This window comes from Chenopodium album, chromosome 15 (assembly GCF_948465745.1).
Source record: "Chenopodium album chromosome 15, dcCheAlbu1.1, whole genome shotgun sequence".
Classification (NCBI taxonomy): Eukaryota; Viridiplantae; Streptophyta; class Magnoliopsida; order Caryophyllales; family Amaranthaceae; genus Chenopodium; species Chenopodium album.
In genome coordinates this window covers 14,221,774-14,245,279 of record NC_137848.1, presented here as the reverse complement: position 1 = coordinate 14,245,279, position 23,506 = coordinate 14,221,774, and the positions used below count along the sequence as shown (strand labels likewise).

General features: G+C 36.9%; 3 protein-coding genes across 3 annotated transcripts; all 3 read right to left on the bottom strand.

Moving 5' to 3' along the window:
• Window positions 1-6,433: 6,433 nt before the first annotated feature.
• On the bottom strand, window positions 6,434-7,891 carry LOC145580871 (uncharacterized). Its single transcript, XM_081637957.1, has one exon. The coding sequence runs from the start codon at window positions 7,889-7,891 to the stop codon at window positions 6,434-6,436; it is 1,458 nt and encodes a 485-aa protein (XP_081494083.1).
• A 1,237-nt stretch (window positions 7,892-9,128) lies between these two features.
• Window positions 9,129-14,932, bottom strand: LOC145581975 (U11/U12 small nuclear ribonucleoprotein 35 kDa protein-like). Its single transcript, XM_081639014.1, has 8 exons — window positions 14,703-14,932; window positions 14,522-14,619; window positions 14,348-14,399; window positions 12,784-12,854; window positions 12,119-12,209; window positions 11,147-11,222; window positions 10,077-10,155; window positions 9,129-9,704 (listed from the first exon to the last, which is right to left on the bottom strand). Exons 1-8 carry the CDS (start codon window positions 14,854-14,856, stop codon window positions 9,342-9,344), a joined length of 984 nt encoding a protein of 327 aa, XP_081495140.1. The 5' UTR covers window positions 14,857-14,932; the 3' UTR covers window positions 9,129-9,341.
• Window positions 14,933-15,439: 507 nt separating this feature from the next.
• LOC145582995 (alkaline/neutral invertase A, mitochondrial-like) lies at window positions 15,440-21,524 on the bottom strand. Its single transcript, XM_081640086.1, has 6 exons — window positions 20,421-21,524; window positions 19,493-19,658; window positions 19,201-19,412; window positions 17,989-18,482; window positions 17,840-17,888; window positions 15,440-16,082 (listed from the first exon to the last, which is right to left on the bottom strand). Exons 1-6 carry the CDS (start codon window positions 21,210-21,212, stop codon window positions 15,756-15,758), a joined length of 2,040 nt encoding a protein of 679 aa, XP_081496212.1. The 5' UTR covers window positions 21,213-21,524; the 3' UTR covers window positions 15,440-15,755.
• Between the last annotated feature and the right edge of the window lie 1,982 nt (window positions 21,525-23,506).

Sequence of the window (23,506 nt, the reverse complement as noted above, 5' to 3'; positions counted from 1 at the left end):
CATTTACTCCAACCTCAACCAAAATGGCAAAACCTTCTTCCCTCTTCGCTACTCTTCCTATTTCATCCTCTATTAAACTTATAGTTCTGGAATTAAAGATATGCGAGGTCGTTCGTGGTTGTAAGTTAGGCAACGGGGTGGTGGTGTAACAAAAGGTCTGTATTTCTGTGAGTAACTCCGAGAATCCGAAGAGCATCTTCAATGAGCTCAAGCGCCACTTCAATGGAGGAAGATGACACCCTTACCCTGTAGGGTTGATTATGCCCTTTTTTTCTCCCTTTTATCTTAGGGTTTTTGTTTAATTTGGCAGCAAAGCCGCCATTGTGGGGGTAAGTAAATCCTCATGTTCTCTACACTATTTCTCATAAGTGTCTTTATGTGTGTTGTTAGGAACTACGAATGTAGTGACAAAGTAAGACAGCTACTCTAGTTAGAGTATGATAAGCAGAGAAGAATCAAGCAGTTCTTATACAAGGATGGAGCAGATAAGTGGAGGAAATACAAGTTGATATCTGATATCAACTTGTATTGTTAATATCAGGGGTAATTCGGTCTTTTTGTCAGTTTAATGAGGGGCACGGTGGTCCATGCCAATAATCTAACTCATTCCTGTTATGTCAGCCCCGTTCTAAGGGTTCAAAGGAATAATTCACCATCTTCAAGCTTAACAGTCGACCACCACCTGCTGTTTCACCAACCAACCACCAACAACCTTTAGCTTCACTAGTCGACCCCAGCCGACCACCGCACGACCTCCCTTTACCTTCACCAGTCGACCACCACACATTTTCTAGCACCACTATTCGACCCTCGCAGCACCACAAGTATAAGCTAATCCCTTCCCTAAGGGGTTTGTATGGGCCCAATTTTCATAATTTGCTACTAGAGTGTCTATTGTTTGGTCGGCCGGCCGGCCGCTTTTGATCCGCGAAGGTGGTCGATCTTAGGCATAGCCAAGGGAATGGAGGAGAAAGAAGGAAGTAGTAGCCATGTGAGGAGAGAGAAGGAAAAATTGGTCATATTGATTATTCACCGCCACAACCACCACCACTATACCCACCACCATTTATCATGAGTTCCCACCAACCATCGAAAAAGATACAATTTTACCTTCTTCAATCCAAGTTTGGAGCAATTTCATCAACAATTGAATCCACGAAGCTTTCTTCAAGCTCGATTTTCGTCAAATCAAACCCCAAAGTTGCTCCATTGTTAAACCCAAATATCGTTGCTCAAAGACACCTACCATTTTAGGTTTAGCATTCCCCAAATTTATGTATTATTTCTTAGGGTTTTCTCTAAGTTTGGCGGCGAAGCCGCCGTCCGCCCGGTATTCATGGAATAAGGGGGTTGTTGGTGGCGTTCATGGAGTGAAAAAGAAGCAAGTGTGGTGATGGTGGTGTGCTACTTTGTTTGCCTTGGGAGGAATTACAGTACCGTTACAACTGACACAAAATGGTGTCCTCGTCACCATTCCACTACTAAAACATTACTTTTCAGAAATTCATGCCAACTATTTACAGCTATGCCATGTTATTAACAAACTTGGTTGATATCGGATATCAATGCGGACAGCCTCCAGATAAGTGCTTGATCGTCTAAGGGAATGTGTTTAAAAATCCATGTGTGTGGTGTTTCATTTCTCTAACAAAGTCTCGTATAATGAGTCTACGCTGTTGAGGTATCTGGCTTTGTAACCCTCTAATTTTTATGGTTATGAGATGCCTTGCTAGGAAATAGTGGTGTTGTTGGGGGGTGGTGAGGATGAAAGCTCAAGCTCCATTAAAGGAGCTTGATGTGAGAAAAGGAGGAAGAAGAAGTTAGCGTGTTAATTACAAATGGTGACCAAATGTTGCATTGCGTGAAGTAACAGAATGCTTCACATTTCTCAATGGAAATCACAGTCAGCAAGTGTATAAAATAAAATAAATATAAAATGCTTGTTCTAATGCAAATAATAATGAAATTGCCACTTGAAGTACATCCCATGTTTCTCCATAAGAGAATTTAGTGCGGCTCGCTCGTATTATAGGTCCCCTACATAAAGAAATTATATCAATAAAAACGAGAAACTTATTAGTTTAGGGTTTATTTGGCATAGCTTTTTGTTTGGCATAACTTATTTAATTTAGATTTTTTGAAAACAAAAAACCCAAAACAAGAAATATGGGGTTGTTTGGTTGTACCAAAAAAATGGGGAAAGTGAAAAATCATGGGAATTTGAAAATGGATGAATTGTTTGTTGAACAATAAAAAGTGGAAAATTTTGACATTTGCTACCAGGGAAAATACCTCGCTTCACATTTTCTACCGGTTTAATTTTATTTTATTTTTTTTATTTTTTATTTTTTTACTTTGCTACCACCTAAATCAGAGTTTGTTAAAAAAATCACTATCTGATGTTTTACATCATTACTATTTCCGTTAGTGGCACCCAACCACCGTCCAGCCACCTCTCCTTCCCCAGCCACCTCACTGCCACCTTCAGCCACCTCCGTTTTCCCTCATCCCCACCCTCGACCAGCGCCCCAAACACCTTTAGTCGCGCTGGCCGACCCACCTCATCCCACTCCTACCACCCCTATTCTCTCCCTTCCCCCAAACAGACACCCAACCATGCCGAAAACGACCAATTTCAACCCGCAACAACCCAACGCTGTCGCTACCCTCTTTACGAGTCCTCATCGCCATACACGAATCGCCCAACAGCCTCACGCCCACCAATCAGCCACCATAGCACCTCTCTTCACTGTAATAAAGTAGTCCGCAAATTGAATCGTGGTTTAGGGGCTAGGGGAGAAGAGCGGGGTCGCCCGAAGGAGTTCCCCAGCCACCCAAAACCGCCATAAGAGAAACCCAAAAACTCGTTTAGGGTGGTTTCGAGCTGGTGGTTTAGGGTTAGGGGTGTCGATTTTTGGGTGGGGGAAGGGGAGGGGTTCGATCCCGGTGGGGTCGTCGGCGCCGGTCGTAGCTTTGGGTGCTGGCGGGGGGGAGGGTGGCTGATGGGAGAAGCTAGGCTTTTTTAAGGGTGGCTGGTTTTTTTTTTTTTTTTTTGAATAAACTTAACGGATTCCGTTAAGTGGTAGTGATTTTTAACAAACTTGATTTAGGTGGTAAAAAAAAAAAAAAAAAAAAAAAAAAAAAAAAAAAAAAAAAAAAAAAAAAAAAAAAAAAAAAAATTAACTGGTAGCAAATGTGAAGCAAGGTGTTTTCGCTGGTAGCAAAGGTCAAAATTTCCTAAAAAGTGTAAATGTGGGAAATTGCAAATTCATGGGAATTGTGACTTCCCACAAAACATGAGAAGTTACTTACCCAAACCCCTAGATAAGTCAAAATTCCCATGAATTGCAACTTCCTTTTTGCCTACCAAATAATTTTATGCAATTCCCATGAATTTGAGATAGGAATTTAATTCCCATGAAATATACAAATTCCTATGGGAAGTAAATTCTCATAGCAACCAAACACCTAAAAAAAATGTGTTTCCACTTTTCAATTGTCATTTTTCAGAATTATCGTGATTTTTAATAAGTTGACTAATTTTATATTCATTATGTGAAAATATCATATAATTTTGAAAAACAAAAAACCAAAACACAGAAAAGCACAACAATGCTAAGCGAACCCTTAGATACGTGCACACACTTACACATTTTAAGAATAAAACAAAAGATAATGCAACAAGGCCATAAGGGTTCCTTAGTCAGTTAGTCCCATCTAAATAAGAATACAATATTGTTGTGTGATTTTTTTTTTCTTGACAAGAACTTATAACGAAAAACAACAATATACAACACCCCATACATGACAACAACTACATTAAGTAATAAAGCCCCTGGAAGGACCAATGCGAGCATGCTTCTCTCGAGCAAACATGTTGAACTCCAGATGAAGAGGCAAGGCGAACATAGACGTTGCTTTGAGCCCACACGATCCATCCTGTAACCTACAAAAACCTTGTCACAACACATTTTACCTGATGTCCGAAGCGAGAATCCATCCGTTGGTGATTTTAGCGAGACGAAATCCCGAGCCCTTAGCCCTAAACTGAGAAGTCGCCCCTGTTGGAGGACTTACTTGAACTGAAGGGACCTTGACCAACTCTTCTGAAACCTGATTTGTAGCTGCATCAACTGTGGACGATCGAGAAGAAGCACGCAAGACCTTTTGAGAGGGAACTGCTTGGTACTTCGAACCACATAAAGGAAGGACCGAAGAAATAGAGATACCTCTGTCAAGATTTGAGTTTTACTCAGGACAACCCGGACCGTCACTAATGACATAGACCTCGAATGAAAAAAAAAAAAAAAAAAACTGAGCACATCACCGTGCATAAGACGCTGCAAAATGGAAAACTATATACAATCCATATACTTCCTCCGCCACGCATTATGTGCAACAATTACCAAAAACGGATGTTTCACATTATGTGCAACAAATGATAAATTTCCTTTTTGAGTAAGTTTTTTTAGTGAAATTACATTTCTGCCCTCACTTTACTCTCACTAAATACAATCAATTTTCATAATTAGATTTACTTAAATTATAACATAACTTATTATACTTAATCATTCCCACCAAAATTAATTCATCCCCACCTAACAAAATCGAATTCAACCGTCAAAACCCATTTGCATCCCACATTCCACAAACCCTAAGTTTTCCCCAAAATTCCAGAAACCCTTCTTTCTCCCTCTTCTCAGTGATTTGCTTCAACTGTTCATCTTCTCCACCCATTTCGTTTCTCACTCTTCAATTTTCTTTCAAACTCTTTCATTTTCCTTTCTCACTCTTTAAATACATAACTCGTTCTTCCCTGTTCTACTCGGATATGAAATTGAGTCCCTAAAAATGGCAGATCTTACCCCTATGTACGATGCCTTTTTCGAAAGTGAGGACGACCATGAAACGAAGGTCCTAGCGAAACTTTTGAAGTCATTGGAGGGTAAATCTTCTTCACCCAAGCGTTTTTACAAATCTGAGGAAGCTAAGAAGGTGTTATCCGAGAAATCTTTCGAGGCTCTTAGTACGGTCCTTAAATCAATTGAGGACGACGAAAATGGTGTGGATGATATGACCGATGCTGAGTACTGTGCTTGGATGAAGACTTTGCCTAGGCCAAAACCTAAGCCTAAAAAATTGAAAAGGGTTTCTTCTGATGTGATGAGGAGATTAAGGGGAAAAGGGGCGAAACTAGTTGAAGAAGATGAAACTTCAACGGTGGCTGAAAAACCAGATGAAACCCCGGAGGAAGAAGAGTTGTACGGCTTCAAATTGTCCGACCCTCCCCCCAAGATGATTTTCCCTTCTGAAGAGGCCAAACTCGGGTCCAAGAGGGTCCGATCTGGGATTGTCGTTGATGAGGAGAAATTTGATCCTTGTCTCCTTGGATTTGTAAAAGATCTGGACCGCAAATTTCATCCCTCCAACTGATTGCGTGCAGCGTAACGGTTTCTTAACCTTAATCTTCTTTTTATTTTAATGTGCAGCGCATATAATTGCTGAAATTGGTTTGTGTTGGTGTTAATTGGTTGAAATATCCATTGTTGGAATTTATTAAGGAGTGTATGTTTTATATGATGTGGGGTGTGAAGTGCTCTTTGTCAGATTGTCTTTGAAGTCACCTAGAATTTTCTTACTTGCGTTTGGCATGATTGTTTTGCAAGTAGTTGGCTGATTTTGTTGGTACCTTGTTTATTTTTTTGGTATCCTGTTGCTAATGTTATTGGTATCCTGTTGATGGTGTTGTGAGTACCCTACTGCCTGTGGTTGCGTTTTGAGTCCCTAGTTGTTTGAAGGGTTTGCTGATGGGTGAATGATGACTTTATGTTTTTTTTGGGCTGTGATCTCAATGATCACTATTGAGAGATCACTATGTGTGCATCATGTTCCACTGAATTGGAGTCTTTTTGGATCCTATGTATAGAGTCCCCCTCATTTCATTTAGGTGTGCATTGTGTGGTCCATATGATGAAGGGACTCACATGATCAACATATTGCATTATGGATTTGCTCCACCTATGTTGTATGACATTGGTGTTGAGGTAACCATATTTGGTTTGTATGTGGTGATTAAAGTGTAAACCATCTGATGGAATTTTTGAAACCATAGGTTTTGAACCCTTATTTGAAACACACAATGCAATAATATTAGCAACTCAAAAGTTTTTCATTGAATGATTCATTCTTTTCAAGTGATACACCATAGTTGCCTTACAAAAGGGACCTATTCTAACTGCCTGATATGAAATACATTGACACATAAAAGAAAAAAAGGACAAAAAAAAAAAAAAAAAAAAAAAAAAAAAACTACTCAAAAGTTACACATAAGCACAAGTGTGTTTGAGTCCCTTACATATGGTTATGTGTGGCAGTCTGATTGTAGGCCCTAAATCCAAAAACTTACTTTGCACTTTACACACACTGAAATTTCCTAATCTGCATCAACTTCCATTTCATGATCATTAACTGGTGGTTGTTGATGTGCAGGCCTGAACCTATCATTCAGGTACTTCACAGCAGATTGAACCAATTCATATGGTACTTCCAACCTCTCTGGAAGAATGCCTTGTCTGTCCAATACTCTTTTCTTCATATGCTGCAATATGTAATTGTTCCCACCATCTTTCTTCAAAATTTCAGTCATACAGCTTTGCAATGACAGCCAAATGTATTTGTTTGCATTAGCATCAAATGTAGCAAATGCCTCTTCAACTTTCTCAATTAACTCATCCACATTGGTTGGAAAATGTTCATATTGAATTGATTGGATTGTGTTGAAAAGACCCAAATCTAAAACATTAAGATCAGGGGATTGAGGGGGTTGGTACTGCATTGTGATGTTGAACCCTTGTTGTGTTGTTGCTGCCATAAATTCCTCATCTTGGGGGATTTTGTGTGGCCTTGCATTGTCCCATTGTATGCATATATTTTTATCCATGCATGAGGGCCACTTTGAAATGATGGCTGGTATGACTTTGTTGAGGAGCATTTCTCTGATTGCATCTTTATTCACATTTTGCATTGCTTTTGTGACAAGAGTCCCTGCTTGCCTATTCTTGCTTGATTTCTTGGCTGGTTCCTTCACCACAAATGGGAAAATCCCATATTTTCCATCATGAATGACAACACCATTTCTGTCACGAATTGGGTGTCCAATGACTGCCATAAACATGACCTTAATCTTAAACCTTTTGGATTGTTGAAATCTGTGTGGGTCTTCTTCTTTTGGTAACAAGTAGAACCTCCTTGTTTCCGGGCTCAAATAAAACCACTTTTCATCTATGTGGATGACATGATGCATGTCCTCAAATGTTGCATTTTCAGTTGGTGTAGCAGGGGTGAGATGGCTTAATACCCATTGCAGCCTTGCCACCTTATGGTTATCACTTAAAGCTGGATGGTTGGTGCTAGTGTGCACTCTGAGTTTCCCTCTTTTTTTCAGCCTATGAATGGTGACATGGGATACTTTTAAGGCTGCTGCATATTTTCTTTCTATTGTTCTTAGCCTCAGTGGAACTGATTGCAGCCATTCATCAGAGAACTCCCTTGGTTTAGGACCTGTTTTGCCTAATTTTTTGGTTCTGACATCTATCAGCTCACCCTTCTCTTTTTGTTTCTTTACATCTGCATAAACTCTGCTGATTGTGCTTCTGTGAACACCATGTTTTCTTGCTAATTTGGTTTGTGCACCTCTTGGTAAATTATCATCTTGTAGTGTTGATAAAATGTCATCAACAATACTTCTTTTTCCATTTAGTGTTAGCTGTTTTCTGCTACTTACTTGTGCCACATTTTGTGCATGTGTGTTGTTATCTTGATGTTGTAATCCCACTTCTTCCATCAATAATTGATCCAACCCATAAAACTGATCAAAATCTTCTTCTTCCATTTTTTAGTCTTTTTTTTTGGCAGTTGATGAACTAAAGAAGCTAAGTACGTGCTGAAGATTGACCCTTCAAATGATGCTGCTTTGACCACCCACTAAACCATGATTATAATGCTGATTTTGTATTTTTGTAAACTGATTGTATTTAATGCTAACTCGGTAGTGTATTTATGGTGGTTGTAATTTATGAAGAGAGAGGGAAACTCCTTGACTGTAGTAGTGTATTTATAGTGCTCTTTTGGTACTTAATGTGGCTGGTGGAGCCAAACTTAAATTTGGCTGAAATTTTAAAAATTCTGAAAATTTAAAGTTCCCTCCCTTTTTTTATAAAGCTGTTCAGGTTTTTGCTCCAAAAGTAACGGTCCCACATGCATTTCATTTCCTTAATCACATGGGCTTGTTTTCTCTCTCATAAACTAATTTACACTTAACAAATTTCTTCTTGGAGTTTGTGCAAGCAACTTTGTTGCACATAATGCGTGGCGGAGGAAGTAGTTAAAAGGGGATCAATTCATGAAAAAAAATCAATTAATAACCTTGTTAAGGGTATCTTCAGCTGTGGAATGAGAGAGATGACCAACCAACAAAGTACTATAGGGGTCACCTATTTTGGATCACCAAATGGGTCATCTGCAAATTACCCAACCTTATACAAATGAATTGTGAATTGGGTGCAAAAAGAAAGAGAAAGTGTAAGAAAAGAGGAGAAAAAGGAGCACAGAGGCCAGCGGAAGAGAAGAAAATAGCTTTGTCAACAAAATTGTCATGAGGAAGAATGACGATGCCATCGATGCTGCCGACTTGAATGGGGTGGTATGCTTGTGCGTAAAACACTGCATTTACGCTGTTGCTGCTGCTTTTGCTTCCGCTCATCACTATTTTCTGTGTTAATTCTGTTTTTGAATGATTTTGCTTGGTCGTGTTCAAGAGAACTAAGACAGTTGGCAATCCAGCTTAAAACCGGTACTCCCTAAAACCGCTACCACTACCACTACTAGCATTAGCAGTTTTACCTATTTTTGCCCTAAAATATGCCGATTTGTACCCCTTAATATTTATCAGAATGATAATCCGAGGCTCCCTCCTTAAACCAATACTCCCCTCCTTTCCTTAAAAAATGTTTTATACTCCTTTTATTTTTGTTTTTTCTTTCTCAATGACTTACACAAAGGTATATTACACTCACCAAAATTATAGGTAAAATGAAAAATAGTCACGTTCGTATATAACAGAGAATCAATCTTGACTGATTCGTGGTTTTATTAAATCTTTTACTATAGTTGTATACAATAGATTAATTTTTTAAAATGGAACTTTATGACATCACGAACCGGCCAAAGTCACCGGAAAACAGAATAAGCTAGCAATAGTAATCAATGATATCCATATTGAGACACAAACTATAATCCTAGCTCATTGCAAATGAAGTTTAATAAACAAAAGCTTATCTTTGTCACATGAGTTTTTCTCGACTCCTAGATCTCTTTTCGTGATGATGGGAGTGTCTTCTATGCTTCTGATGCCTGTGTGAGTGCTTATCCCTTCTGCTTTCCTTGTCTTTGGGGCTCCTTTTCCTCCTAGGAGAATATACTTCCCTGTCTTCAGAATCCCTTTCCCTCCTTGATGTCTCTGAATGTTTGGAGTTCTTCTCTCTCCTTGATGATGATGTTTCCCAATCTTCGGAATGCCGTATCCTTCTGGGTGGAGATGATTCTCCCTCTTCATATTTCCTTTTCCTACTAGACGGTGATGGTGATTGTGATGGTGATGTTTCTCTCACTTCAGAAGTCCTTTTCCTCCGAGGTGGTGATGGGATCTGGCAATATGTAAAGCCAATCGGATTAATAAAATCGATGCAGAGTCGCAGAGTAAGCCCTACAATTTACTCTAGCTATAGGCTGCAGACATGGTAAGAGAGACAATAATGCAAAGAGGAAAAAGGCTAGACTGAAGATGGTATACAATTAGCTTCATTGATTGTATGAGGGCAGACAGAATTTAGGTACTACCTCTCCCACAAAACCAGTTCCTTAATTCAAACTTCCCACAGATAAAATCTAACAGATAACTTATGGTCTACCCCCTTCCTATACCCTGCTGGTTACCAGAGTGCCAGACGAATATAAGGGATTTGTTTGATGTTGCTAAGAGAAAAATTCATAGACAAAAAGAAAACAATAACATGTACCTGGTAACGTGACATATATCTACCTTCTGGTGGAAGTGGAATACCAAGCCTTTTCAAATCATCATAGGGTATAGGTCGCCTGCATCAACAAATTACATCAGTAAACATGAGAAGTTTATTAGCTTACGTGTATGCACATACTTCAATATTGAGACATCAGACAATGCCACAATGGTTCCTTCTCTCAATTAGATACGAATAATATTCAGTCTGAGATTGTTTTGCAAATTACTACAAATCCCAGTCACTTGACAGATCAAAGCAGGACATCAGCAAGCATTTAATTGTGGACTTCAACTAGAGCTTACACAAGTGACACATCCGCTTCAGACATTCTAAGAAATCTACGATAAGATCAAGTGTGAGAAAGCAGAACTTTACAAGTGAGCATTACACTATCAACTTTATCATTGATAACCTGGTGTATGAAAACATCTGTTGGGAATTTCCACTCAATGGACCAAAATCCAGAGGCCTCGCATTCTTTTCAGATACTGTGGAAGTGCACAAGGAAGAACAAAAGACTAACTGACAAGTTTCAATAAGCTAACATTAAAAATGGTGCTGAACATTATGCTCATCCTCAGAGACAATAGCTATAAAAGTTTCAACAGCCAAAAGATACACAAATCATAAAGGCTAAGAAGTTAGGCTTTTGTTTGTAATGACATTCTCTTTCAAGAATTGCAGACGACCAACTGCGCTAGTGCTCCACTGCCTTTATTGACTCTACCCTCTTCCTCCCACCCTCAAAAAGCCAGAAAAATTAAGAAGAGAATTGGAATTTTTCTCTGATAAAATCAGTACGCTCCCCTTAACTAAAACTCAGAGGCCAAATAACAGAAAGCAGACAGTCAAAGGCATAAAAGCAAATGGACTAAAATGTATAGTGTCCACTGTAACAATAAATAAAAGGGGGGAAAAATAGAGAGACCATCAAACAACATTTAAACAGTACAATTTGTAAAAAGAGAATTTAGAGGGGGAAAGCAGAGATCCACAAATCATAACAATATAAGATTCAATATTCTTCACTTTTTTTCATTTGAAAGAAAAACCAAAGGGCATACAGGGGTGCACGGAATGGTCTTTCTCGTCCGCCAAAACGAAGTTGCCCAGATTCCTTCTTACCACCAAGCCCTCCTCCTGTGACAGATAAGAAACCAAGTCAAATTAATGATGAGCGTCATTTACATTGCTCATAAGCTAGAGAATTAGGAAGTTTTACGGTGATTTAGTTCCTTAACTTCTTCTAATCTCTCTGGTCCTATGTTTTAGGCTCTAACCTATGTTTTTCTCATTTATCTCCAAACACGTTCTATGATGATTTGCTAATGACTATACGCTATTTGGAGAGGACTTTATCAAGCTTGAAGCAGAGTTGGGAGAAGAAAATATATAGAAAAGGAGAATTGCAACAGTCCGCCTGAACTAAGAAAAGTTCGCCTGCACAAACATCACAGCCTCCCAAATAGACAAGTTCCAAGCAAAGCTCTAAAAAGCTTCTCTGAACCTACTATCATCTAATTCGGGTGAACTCCAAATTTTAGGTTTTGGGGGTACTGCTTAAGGCTCAAGGCCCTCTTGTAATAAGGATCTTCAGTTTTGAGATTTGATTACTTACAGAGAGAAAACATACAATTAGAATACTTTAGGAAGCTTTGTAATCAACTTTGAAGATTTAATCAAGCTATCTAATAACTTCTCTTAATCATTTCCCTTTGATTTCCTGTATTATTTTGATTTAGCTCCATGCTTAATCCTTTAGCTTGCTAGTTTTTCTTGTTTTAAGTTCAGATTAGAGTTTTCTAGTTGGCAATTGACGCATCCCAACTTGTTCTACTTGATTCAAATCAACATCCCCTTAGTCCTTGTGGATCAATTCCAAACATGACGCTAGACTTGAAAATTCTAAATAGGGTTTAGTTAGAATTTTAAAAAATTTGTTTAATTTTAGGGGTTTTGTCAAACGATACGAAATTTCCTTTCATCAGACAAACCTACATCTGTACTGAAAAGAAAAGGAAGGATAATAAACTGACCTAACCTTCTTGGGATCCATCCAGGCATCAGTTGTTGTCTGTTGTAATCAACAATGATTTCAGAATCATCAATAAAAGAATGGTGTGCATCCTACATGGAAAGGAAAACAATAAGAGGTACATTTTTCTTTTTTTGGAATTTAACAGAAAAGTAAACTAGAAAATTTTACATACACGTTACATTCCTTATAATATCTGTCCACTTTACTCCATATCAAAAGGACTTCCAAGGATAATGAACCACAAACTATAGGCCATAAGCTATCCCTACATTTATATACCCCCTCCCCTCCAATCTTGACGCAAGCTTTGAAGTTTGTGATTCACAAGTTCCAAAAGCCAGAGTTTGCTAACATTGTGAACAGTGTGCAATTCAACGTCATCAGCAATTCAGTATGGACCTATTCATTAATGGGTAGAAATTAAGATAAACGCAAAGCTATCCCTAGCCAAGCAAGGATCCAAGGTTGATAAAGTGGTTGGTTACCAGAGGGTGTTAACAACTACAAAGCCTTAGTCCCAAAATGATTTGGGTACCAAAGGGTTATAGATTTTTTTTTAAAAAAAAAAAAAAAAAAAAAAAAAAAAAAAGAGAGAGAGAAAGAGAGAGAGAGAGAGAGAGAGAGAGAGAGAAATATATACTGTACATAAAAACAAATCACAACCTCATATGCACACCTCATTTCCTTGTTTGTTTCATATTCAACAAATGCATAACCACACGATGCACCTGTAACTGCAACAATACAGCATAAAGTTAGCAGCTTGCTACAAGACAAATTGTCATTTCTATTTTAAAATTATTTGACAGAGGAAGCTACTCAGCTACTCTAATGAGTGTATTTCATGTATTCTCATTAATAAAAAACTTCAATAAGATTTCAAAGACTCCAAATCCAACAAACAATTCAGAGATTAATCACAGTTACAAAAGTCTAATTTTGAGAGATCTCCGGATGATATGAAGTCAACTTAGCTTAGTAAGAGCCTATATTCAACATAACCACCAAACATATCTAATTACACTAATGTGTGTAGAGACCACATTTAGCTACTTCGAGATACTTCAACATTTTGGCCCAATTAAAAGAATTCAACCGCAAAGACATCCTATGGAAACAAGAGTGATCAAATGACAAAAGTTTGGACCCAAAATGACTAATGTTTCATTGTTTCCATTTTGGTAGCTTGGCTATAGCATTGATCACATCCCTGTTTTCTAGCATACAGATCCTGACTGTTCTCTGTGAGAACACTTCTAGATGGATACAGATTACAGAATATCCTCATGAAATTATTTGTGTCACACTTAAGCCCACTGTCCAGCCGTCCAGGTACTCATACCTTGTAATGATTTATTAGTCTGTACCTATTCCAAATTCATAAAGGTTCCAGTATAAACAGAAATTTAGTAGTCTGTACAATCCATTGACAGGGTCAGGCATTTTTGAAATTTCAAATTGAACCAACCCCTAAGCCAAATGACATTCACTCATTCAAATCCTAAAATTGTAGTATTAGTACTCTGACTATTTATCCACTTTCAATCAAACAAATTAAAGAAGCATGAAATTGTTATAAATAACCCTCATGTGCACCCACGGAAAGGTAGATCTTCATGACTTGAAATTGCTACGTATTAAATTTTCTCATAGATGGACCTAGTTGAATTTGCACTTTTGCAGCTAAAACTAGGAAACTTAATAAATGGACTGCCAATAAGTTGGTACCATCCAAAATTGTTTAGAGGCATCCTAAAGTGTGAAATCTTCATTAACAAGAAAAAAAATTGTTTAGCTAACTAATTGAAGCAGGGTTCTTTAGTCTTTGTCACTCTATGTATTCCATACACTATAATTCCATAATAACTCTCTTAATCCCTTCACTTATACTAAGTTATTCCCGGCACCACTTATTCCCTTCCATTGCATATTCCCTAATCCCTATCTTTAATCTTAAACTTTGTTGCATGTTTTAGAGCAGAAACACAAAAGGTGAAGCTCTTACACATGCTTATTATAAAATCAACATACCAAATTGCATCAACCATATGCTACATTCAACAATCTACTCCATTAAACAACCCTTTATTGAACAATTAAGAAAACCCAAAATTAATATAACCATACACCACACAAAATCACTACAATTCTACGATAATAATGTATCCAATAACACAAATTTCACAAACCAAACAAAAAAAACCCGAAACGACGACTGTAATCTTACCAATATCTCTCACTATCCGAAGATTCTTCACCCTACCATACCTGTTCATAGCCTGTAAACACAACCAACGACCATAAAACAATCAGAATTTTATTTCCCCTTAATTCGAAAACATTATACACTCCAAATAATTAAAAGGGTATCACAATTCATGAAAAAAATCAATGAATTAACCTTGTTAAGGGTATCTTCAGTTGTGGAGCGAGAGAGATGACCAACAAACAAAGTACAATAGGGGTCACCTGTAACTTTAGGATCACCAAATGGGTCATCTGCAAATTACCCAAAAAAGAATTATATGAATGAATTGTGAAATGGGTTTCAGAAAGAAAGAGGAGAGAGGAAGAGGGAGTACAGAGGCCGGCGGAAGAGCAGAGAAGAGCTCTGTAAACAGCGTTGTCGTGAGGAAGAATGTCGGTGCCATCGATGCTGCCGGCTTGAATGGGGTGGTATGTTTGTGCGTAAAAAACTGCATTTGCGCTGTTGCTGCTGCTTCTGTTTCCGCTCATTACACTATTTTCTGTGTTGCTGTGCTTGCTTTTCTGTTTTTGAGTGATTTTGCTTGGTCGCGCAACTGTCTAAGGCTTAAAACTGAGAAAATCGAAGTTGGCAAAATCGGCATATATTAAGGTAAAACCGCTAGTACGACTAGGTTTTAGGTAAAACTATTACTCCGTAAAACCGTTACTGATATTAACGATTTTACTAATATCCACCCTAAAATATGCTGACTTTTACCCCTCATTATGTTCATCAGAATTCAGAATGATAAATCGAGCGTCCTTCTTTGAAACTAATACTCCCCTTCGTTCATAAAGATGTTTCATACTCCTTTCAGTTTTGTTTTTTCTTTTACAATGACTTAATACGAAGTATATTACACCCACCAAAATGAAAAATAGTCACGTTCTTATATAACAGAAAATCAATCTTGACGTATTTGTTTTTTTCTTGAATCTTTTACTGTAGTTTGTACAAAATAGATTAATTTTTAAAAATGGTACTTTATGACATCACAAAGACACAAACTGGCTAAAGTCACCAGATAACAGGATAATGTAGCAATAGCAATCAATGATATCCATATTAAGATACAAGACCAAATATTGAATTTTCTTTACTTTCAATCAACATACTTCGTAGGTTTTAAGAAAATTACACGTAGTAACATTCAGGTATATGTTGAACACTAAATGTCATGTCTTATCTAGTTCATTCAATCCTAGAATCCACAAGTTTACATGTTAGTGAAACAATTATCAGCAAGAATCTTAATACCATCAGGAGTTGTAATAAAAGCTCAACTCCTCTGGCGCTATATTGTCTAGATTTACAGTAGAAACAGATCCCAACTTGCATTAATAATTTGCGCTTTTTGAAACAGAGATTTGGCAACCAATATCAAGAACTACGCCATTTGCTGATGTCTAGTGACACCACGAGAGCACTTCTTTCGGCCTCCTTTATTGAGTGCACAAACACAAATCTCAAGAAGCTCATAATCCTCATCACAAGTCAAGGCCGAAGCAGCATTAGGGTTTTCCAGGAGCATCTTTGATGTTAGATACCCAGCAACAGTCCAAGTTTGATGAAGGCGTGCTTGTTTACCAATAAACCGTCCCTTTTTAGTATCATAATACTCTGGCCATTTGTCCACTGAAAGCCTTTTCTCAGCCAAAGTAATAGCTTTTTCAGCTAGCTCTGGCCTCCTCATCTTTATGCAAGCTAGTGTGAACTGCAAAACAAGCATAGTTAAGAGCAACATCATATAGCAAATTATCAGCATTCATGATGCCAGTGGTTGTGACGAGGGAAACACTGTTCATGCAAGCAAAGGGGTGAAGTGTAGGGGACAGTAATGTGTTCTCCAATAGATAAATATTAAGTTCCTTTGGTGATCTGATGATAAAACCACGCCTTGGAAAGCAACAGAGATTAGTGATGCTCACTTAAAACTGTTTATTCTGGCCCTCAATTTGACCAAGACTTGACACCAAAGTCAAGTTACAAAGGTCCATACTGCACAAATCACTCTAATTTTCTGTTGACGACAGATCTATTGAGTTTTTTTTTTTTTTTTTAAATAAGTGGGTTTAGGCTTAGTTCTATTATTTGGACTAGGCTTTATAGGTTTCATCATAAAAAGATAACTTTAATCTTTATTGAAAGACTTATTTATTCGATTTTAAATACGAAAAAATTACTAGAAATTCCTCTTGTTCTCACTACATAAAGTCCATATGCATGTGAAGTGAAGATAAACGTAACACTCACAAGACAAAGCAAAAGCAAGGATGGCTTATGCCAAATATCTTGAACTTACAGAAAACCAAGCCTAACAACTATCTTAGCAGGAAATCGAAGATGTGAAAAAAGAGTTCTCTAAAGAGTATAGAATCTCCATCTAGAGCCAAATGAAACTGATTTCACTTGAGCAAGAAGAGCTACCGACTCTTAAGTATGCTGACCACAGGTGAGGGTGCTTCAATCAAAAGAAGCAAAATGGTAATACAACAGCTGCCATTGTTAAAATTTGTTTCTGAAACTAGGCTTGTTTAGTCAGGTAGGAGAGAATGTACATTTAACAAAATTCAACTCATATCCACCACATGCTGACTACCAAAACATATGCCCTTGCTGTCTAAGTCTGGGCTACAGCCTCAACGAAACAGACGCTAAGAAGTTCTTTGCTAGCAAACTTCAATAGCCTTGATATTTATTAGCAAAATTCATTAGGATTTTATGGGTGTTAGTGTGTTACTGTTTAGTGTTTGTCTAGTGCCCCTAGTATTTAGTTATTTCTTGATATCTTCTATATGATATCCCATTCCACGTAAAATCGTGCAATCTGTATGTTGGGTATCTATCCTGCTGATGAATTGTTGTCATGTAGAGTTTCCATGTTGCTCTACACTTTACAAGTAAAGCACAAGGTCAAAGCCTAGTTACCATAGTACATGACTTCAGGTATTAATACTAGTCATCTAGTCAACCATCCCCTCTGAATAAGTGATGCTAAATGTCTACCCACTGCCCGTAACCAGTGAATCAGTTATCTCCAAAACAGAAAAACTGCCCCATAACAGAGCCAATATATGTCTTGCGCTTACCCAGTTGAAACTGGTATTGGAGCCTTGGCACTGATACAAAGAAATTCCATAGTAACACACTTTTGAACGAGAAATTGAGATTTGGTGGGGGGGGGAGTGGAGAAAAAAAAGTAAACCCCTTCTTTGAAGGCAGTGATACTTTTGACTGTAGGTGGAAGGAATAATTGGAAACTAAGAAAAAACAGATTCAAAGGGAAGTAAAAAAGAGGTAGAAGAGAGCCAGACACCATCTAACAGACTATGATTAGTTGATTACAACAGACCTTAGTAGATACAAGAATATTGCATTTCAATGACTAGAATTGACAGAGAAACTTTCACCCACACCCAAGTTAGGGGACCATATGGAAAGATATCGCGGTAAACATCGAAAAATACATACCTGCCACAAAAGTGTTGGCCAAGATCCACCATTATGATATGACCATGGACTGCATGCAAATGAAGAGGATCAGGGCTAACAACCAAGATCAAACACATCCGTAAACAACTATAAATTAGAAAACAAATGCAGAAGAAACTAGACTTTACGTGTTCTTTGGATCACAGCCAGTGATGATACGCCATTCCTCAGACTCCATAGCAGGATAACATATTTTAAGAGGCATATCTGCTATAAGGTCATCCCATTTTGATTCGATCAAGGTAAGTATACTCTCATTTTGCTGGGTAGTACCCAAAGATGAAATTATAGACCAAAGATTCCCAAGTGTGAAAAACCGAAAATCCATGTGAGCGGGTTGCAGATTACCAATGAAATAACCACCTTCCTCAACGATCCAGTCTGCCAGCCATGAAGGTATCTGTTCTGGATAGATATTAAACTTGTTGATGGCATCAGTAGAATATTCCTCTGTTTTGTAACGATATATTTCATTGAGCTTCTTCATGTCAACCCAATAATATTCCCTAATATGAAAAGACAGTGCACTTAATCTATTGTTGATTGCTGCTATCAGACTTTTGGTACCATCACTAACGATTAGCATCTCACGTGAGCAACGTAAAGCCGAGTAGAATAAGGCCTGCAAGATTACGGATAGTTATAATTATGACATAGATTAAGTTAAAACCCATTTGTATTCTCAAATATTATAATCCCATCAGAAAAAGTAATTTATCTACTGAACTCTAATCGGCACCAAAGCTACAAGCCAAAAATAAAACGCATCTCAGCTGAGATTGTACTAGAATAGCCACAACAAAATTGTAAGTTTCAAATAGCATGCCAAAAAAAATAATTAATAAATAGAATGCCAATTTCTGGGAAAAAAATGTTAGCTCTCCCAAGTTCTCCAATACTGCCAAAAGTCAAGACAACAGAAATGGGAACTACAACGATCTCCCATGCAAAGAGCAAAACAATGATCTGCCATGCAAAGAACAAATATTAATGCTTTAATATTCTGTCTAGAATGTTCACTAATTGTCAGACACTCAGAATTCAACTGATGCAGACCAGACCATTATAAACCCACATTAACACATGATTTAGCCATCAATACAGGAACATTTATCGATGAATGTATGACCAAATCAGACATAACATGATTATAGCCATTGTAAGCTACAATGTACCAATGGAATTAAACAGGACTGGCAATGGGTATACATACAGAACAGGTGACATCACATCACCTATTTTGCTTGAACATCATTGCACACCAACAAACATGAATATAACAAATTAGCGCAGCATGAGATACCGAAAGTAAGGCCTAGAATAATGAGAGGTAAACTTACTTGAATCTCAAGAGGATGGCCGTGTATACCCATGCGCCTATCAATCATGCAGGAACCATCAGTGACTAAAAGTGTAGGGAACATATCAAATCCATTAGTTAAGCAGAGGTTGACAATCAATCGAATCCCTGTCTGAACATCCACCCTTTCTTGTAGTGAATAATCACCAGTAATCTTTCCATAAGCTCTCAACAAGATAATCCACCACAAACCTGCACATCAAATAGCATTTTATGGATCGTGCAAGAACATTAATGAAATCTTCAAGTCTAAAATTAGGTGAATACAATACCAGAATCAACAGGAGCCACACGTCCAATGGCTGCTTCACCAAAATCTGGGTCCAAAACTTCTGTAAAGGCTCCTTCTTTTCCTTCAAGAGCCACGGTTTGAACTTTAAAACTTGCTGGCATCAACCCTTGTCCAGGAGAATAGCAATCAACAGTTTTCTCCCAGCTCTATGGATTAAGCAAGAAGAAACTTAGATAAATGCCTTAAGATATGCTTAACATTATAACACAGCAACAATTTATGCCAGCTTGTTTTAGAAAAGCCTGTTATTATACCTTCTAAGTCGTAAGTCAGCAGCCAAATTAAAATTACCCCGTTTTTTTATAACTACTACCTCAAATTACAATCACAGACTTAACATTTGTAGATTTCTCAACCGAGATATAAATTTCATAACAATGCTTCCTCTATCTCACTGTGTTGTCTCTTCACAAAAACTAAGGATTAAGGAATGTGATTGATAAAAGAAGTATAATGTATAACCAAAAGCAACCAGCTTTTCCGTTCAATAATTTTGGTTCCCAAATGCTATAATTATAATATATGTTCAGTGACAAATGGACATTCTTGCTAAAATACCAATATTCGGGTATTTGGCCCTTCAAGAGACCAGCAGTAATAGCATATAAGATGTCATGATAGGTAACTCATGAAGTACCAGCATCCAAATCTCAGCTACCTAAATCACTATGTGTAATTTCTGTATTTTCCTCTATAGTGCTTCAGTAGTTGGGCGCGAATGACAGGATATAAATTCAAGGGGTATAATGAATCTTAATTTTCTTTATCTCACTCCCACCTAAACATATATAGTAATTCTACATAGACAGCAACAAAGAACATAGACAAGAATGAAATATGCAGCATGCTACCATACATCTGAAGTGACAATGTCGGCTTCTACTTAGCTAAAGGATACAATAGATTACCTGCAATTGCAATGTATGAAGCAGAAAATTCTTCACAATGTCTCCTTCCCCATTGAGTAAAAAGGCAAGTGCTGAAGGAACAAAATCCCGAATAAAAACTTGATCATAGTTAAGCTGCTCCTTGTCATTCGGATCATTTGCTGCCACCGTCCCCACAGGATTTCCACAATAATTCACAATAGAGCTCCTCAAAAGCTCCCACGCCTCCTCCTCAATCTCCGACAACTTAGCCTTACGAGTGGAAGCTCCAACCTCATTCAACTCTTCTATGTCATTATTATTTACACCTACACTATCCTTCTTTTCTTCTACACCTATATCATCTTCTATCCTCTCTATCACCAAAGGATTCACATCTACATTCACATTCAATCCACCTTGAATGTAATACTTCTCAAAGCTCTTCTCATTAACACGAGCTTTAGACACCGATGATGATGATGAAGTCGAATTGTTCCTATAGTCCGACGCTACATTCACCACCATAGCAACACCCCTACTCCTATCATTGCCACGACGACAACGTAATAAAGTCCTAGCATGACTCCAACTAGAACCGGAATCACAAAAAGCCATCCGATTCGAGCCATTCTTACATTTACTACCTACAACATTCAATGTACAATGATCATATCTATACTTCCTAATCTTATAATTAGGCCTATAACCTCGTAAACTCGACATATCATCAATCACTATAACATTCCGTGAAAACCCTAAATTAATCGGATTCTTACTCTTACGACTAATCAGAGCTCTAGTAGAAACCCCAATCAAACCACCACTATTCATTCCAACAAATTCAAACTCAAATTCAAACAATCAGATACAATCTGATCTAAATTAGTAAATGCAATAACCAGTAATCAAGTATAGTATATAAATCTGTTGAAATTGAAAATATGATTCAACAGAAATAGATTAATAAACCCTAAATATATATATATTTACAAAGCAATCAAAATTAGAGAAAAGATTGAGAATAATGAAATTGAAAGTAAGATTGAGTGATTAATTAAATGATAGAACCTGGAAAATGGAGAGAATTGGAAGTGATGGTTGTGATTTGAAACTGAAATTGTTGTTGAGTAATGAAAATGGTAATAAAGAATGAAGTTAGCTTGCTAAAAATGCAACTTTAATTGTTTGTTTAAATAAAAGCGTGTTGGTGGGGGGAAAGAACATTGGATCTATTTTTGTTTGAAATATCAAATCAGGAAATATCAAAAGTTATTGCAAAGTAACATTTCTTACCTTCTTGCCCTTGCACGTGGTTGATACTTTTTTAAAACTCGGATGGTGTCTGACCCTATTGATCCGATCTGATTCGAAAAAATTTAATTCAGATTTTAATTCATATAGACACATAAACTTAATTTTTAAATAGATTTGACCGACTCGATCTCACCGAAGTCTACTCAACTAATTCAATTACTCAAATTGATACCCCTCAGGTGACTCGTACTTTCCTAAATCAACTTCCTTTTTTTTTTTTTTGTGTTTAGAGAGTCACCTCCTAGAATCAGGAGAGAAGTTCTGACTACTTAAAAAGCTCCTCACTCTCAAAGCGACACTTTTTTTTAAGTACATTGTTTTTCAAATCAATTGATTTTTTAAAAAAATTGCATTGTTTTTCTAAATTGATTTTTTTTAGAGTGTAATATTTTTAAAGAGAGAAATAATTTACGGAGTACATTTTATTTTACATATCTCTCCACTAATATAGACCTTACTCTTATTTTCGATGTTTGAAAATATTTGACGCATTGTGATTTTTGCATTATTTCTTTATGGAGTATTAAGTTTGACCAATTACTCATATAAACTTTTTTAACATTTAGTATTAATATAATTCTTCATATTATTAAGTTTTTATATTTGTAATTATTATTATATTTTTTCATATTAATAGTCAAATTTAAGCGTATAAATGTGTGTCTGATCAAATTAAAAGTAATTTTTTTTTTTATCTTTCATCGTTCTAGAAATATTGCACCATTTGCAGATTTGAAGTTATTCACACAATCCATTACAACCATATAGTGTGATTTATATGTAATTATGTAAATAGAAATATAGTCATGTTAATATTGTAAGACTTGTCTCAATATGTATTTTCATAATATCAAGTTTTTATTAATTACACCCATTGTATAACTAAATATACTTAAGGTTGAAAGCGTGCATTGAGATGCAAAAATCCCCTAATAGTGCAATAATAGCATAATAGGAAAGTATTGCATTTTGTCACTTTCTCTATTCTATCACAAATTCTTATATGTGGGTGGTTACATCGTGTGGCTAGCAATAATGAGGGTTACTCGATCAATGTTGTTAGGTTACTTGATCGGTTGGGTTATTCGGTCAGTGTTACATGGGTTACATTGGGTGTGGTCAGCCATAATGAGGGATTACTCATAAGGGTTACTTGGTCAGTGTTACAAGGAATATTTAATCAGTGTTATATAGAATACTTGATCAGTGTTAGGTTATTTTATAACTAGTCACACCAAGTGACCAGCCATATATTAAACAGGCAGAAAAAACTAACGAGTACAATGTAATACTCCGTAATAATTAAATAAATAAACAAAGAGAGTAAAGGGTAAAAAGGTCCAATGAATAAATTAGTAAATGGATAAGGTAGGCCACAGAAGAATCGGTGACTCGGTGCTGTTCACAAATAAAGAAGTGAAGAAAAATGTGGCGAATTCAGAAATAAAGCGACAAATTTGAATCCAACATTTCCAATTTTGAGGGCCACGAACCCAACATTGACAAGTAAAAAAATAATTAAAAATTGATGTCTTTACACGTGTCTTACTGCAAATGGTTTAGAACCTGTTGTGGCGAACAGTGTCCGTCGATATTGGAAGTTTTTTTCTGGACAAATTGTATTTTTTTTTTTTTTTTTTTAATGATGTTGTGAATGAATCTTATGAACTTTGTCTTAATCCTTATTGTACGGCAAACTATAATTTGGGCTTATAGATGGGCTAGTTTGTAAATCCTAATTTCTTGTTCACTTGGGCCTTTAGCATTATTAATAAAAAAAAATGCAATGTGAGCCTGCACCATATATAGGG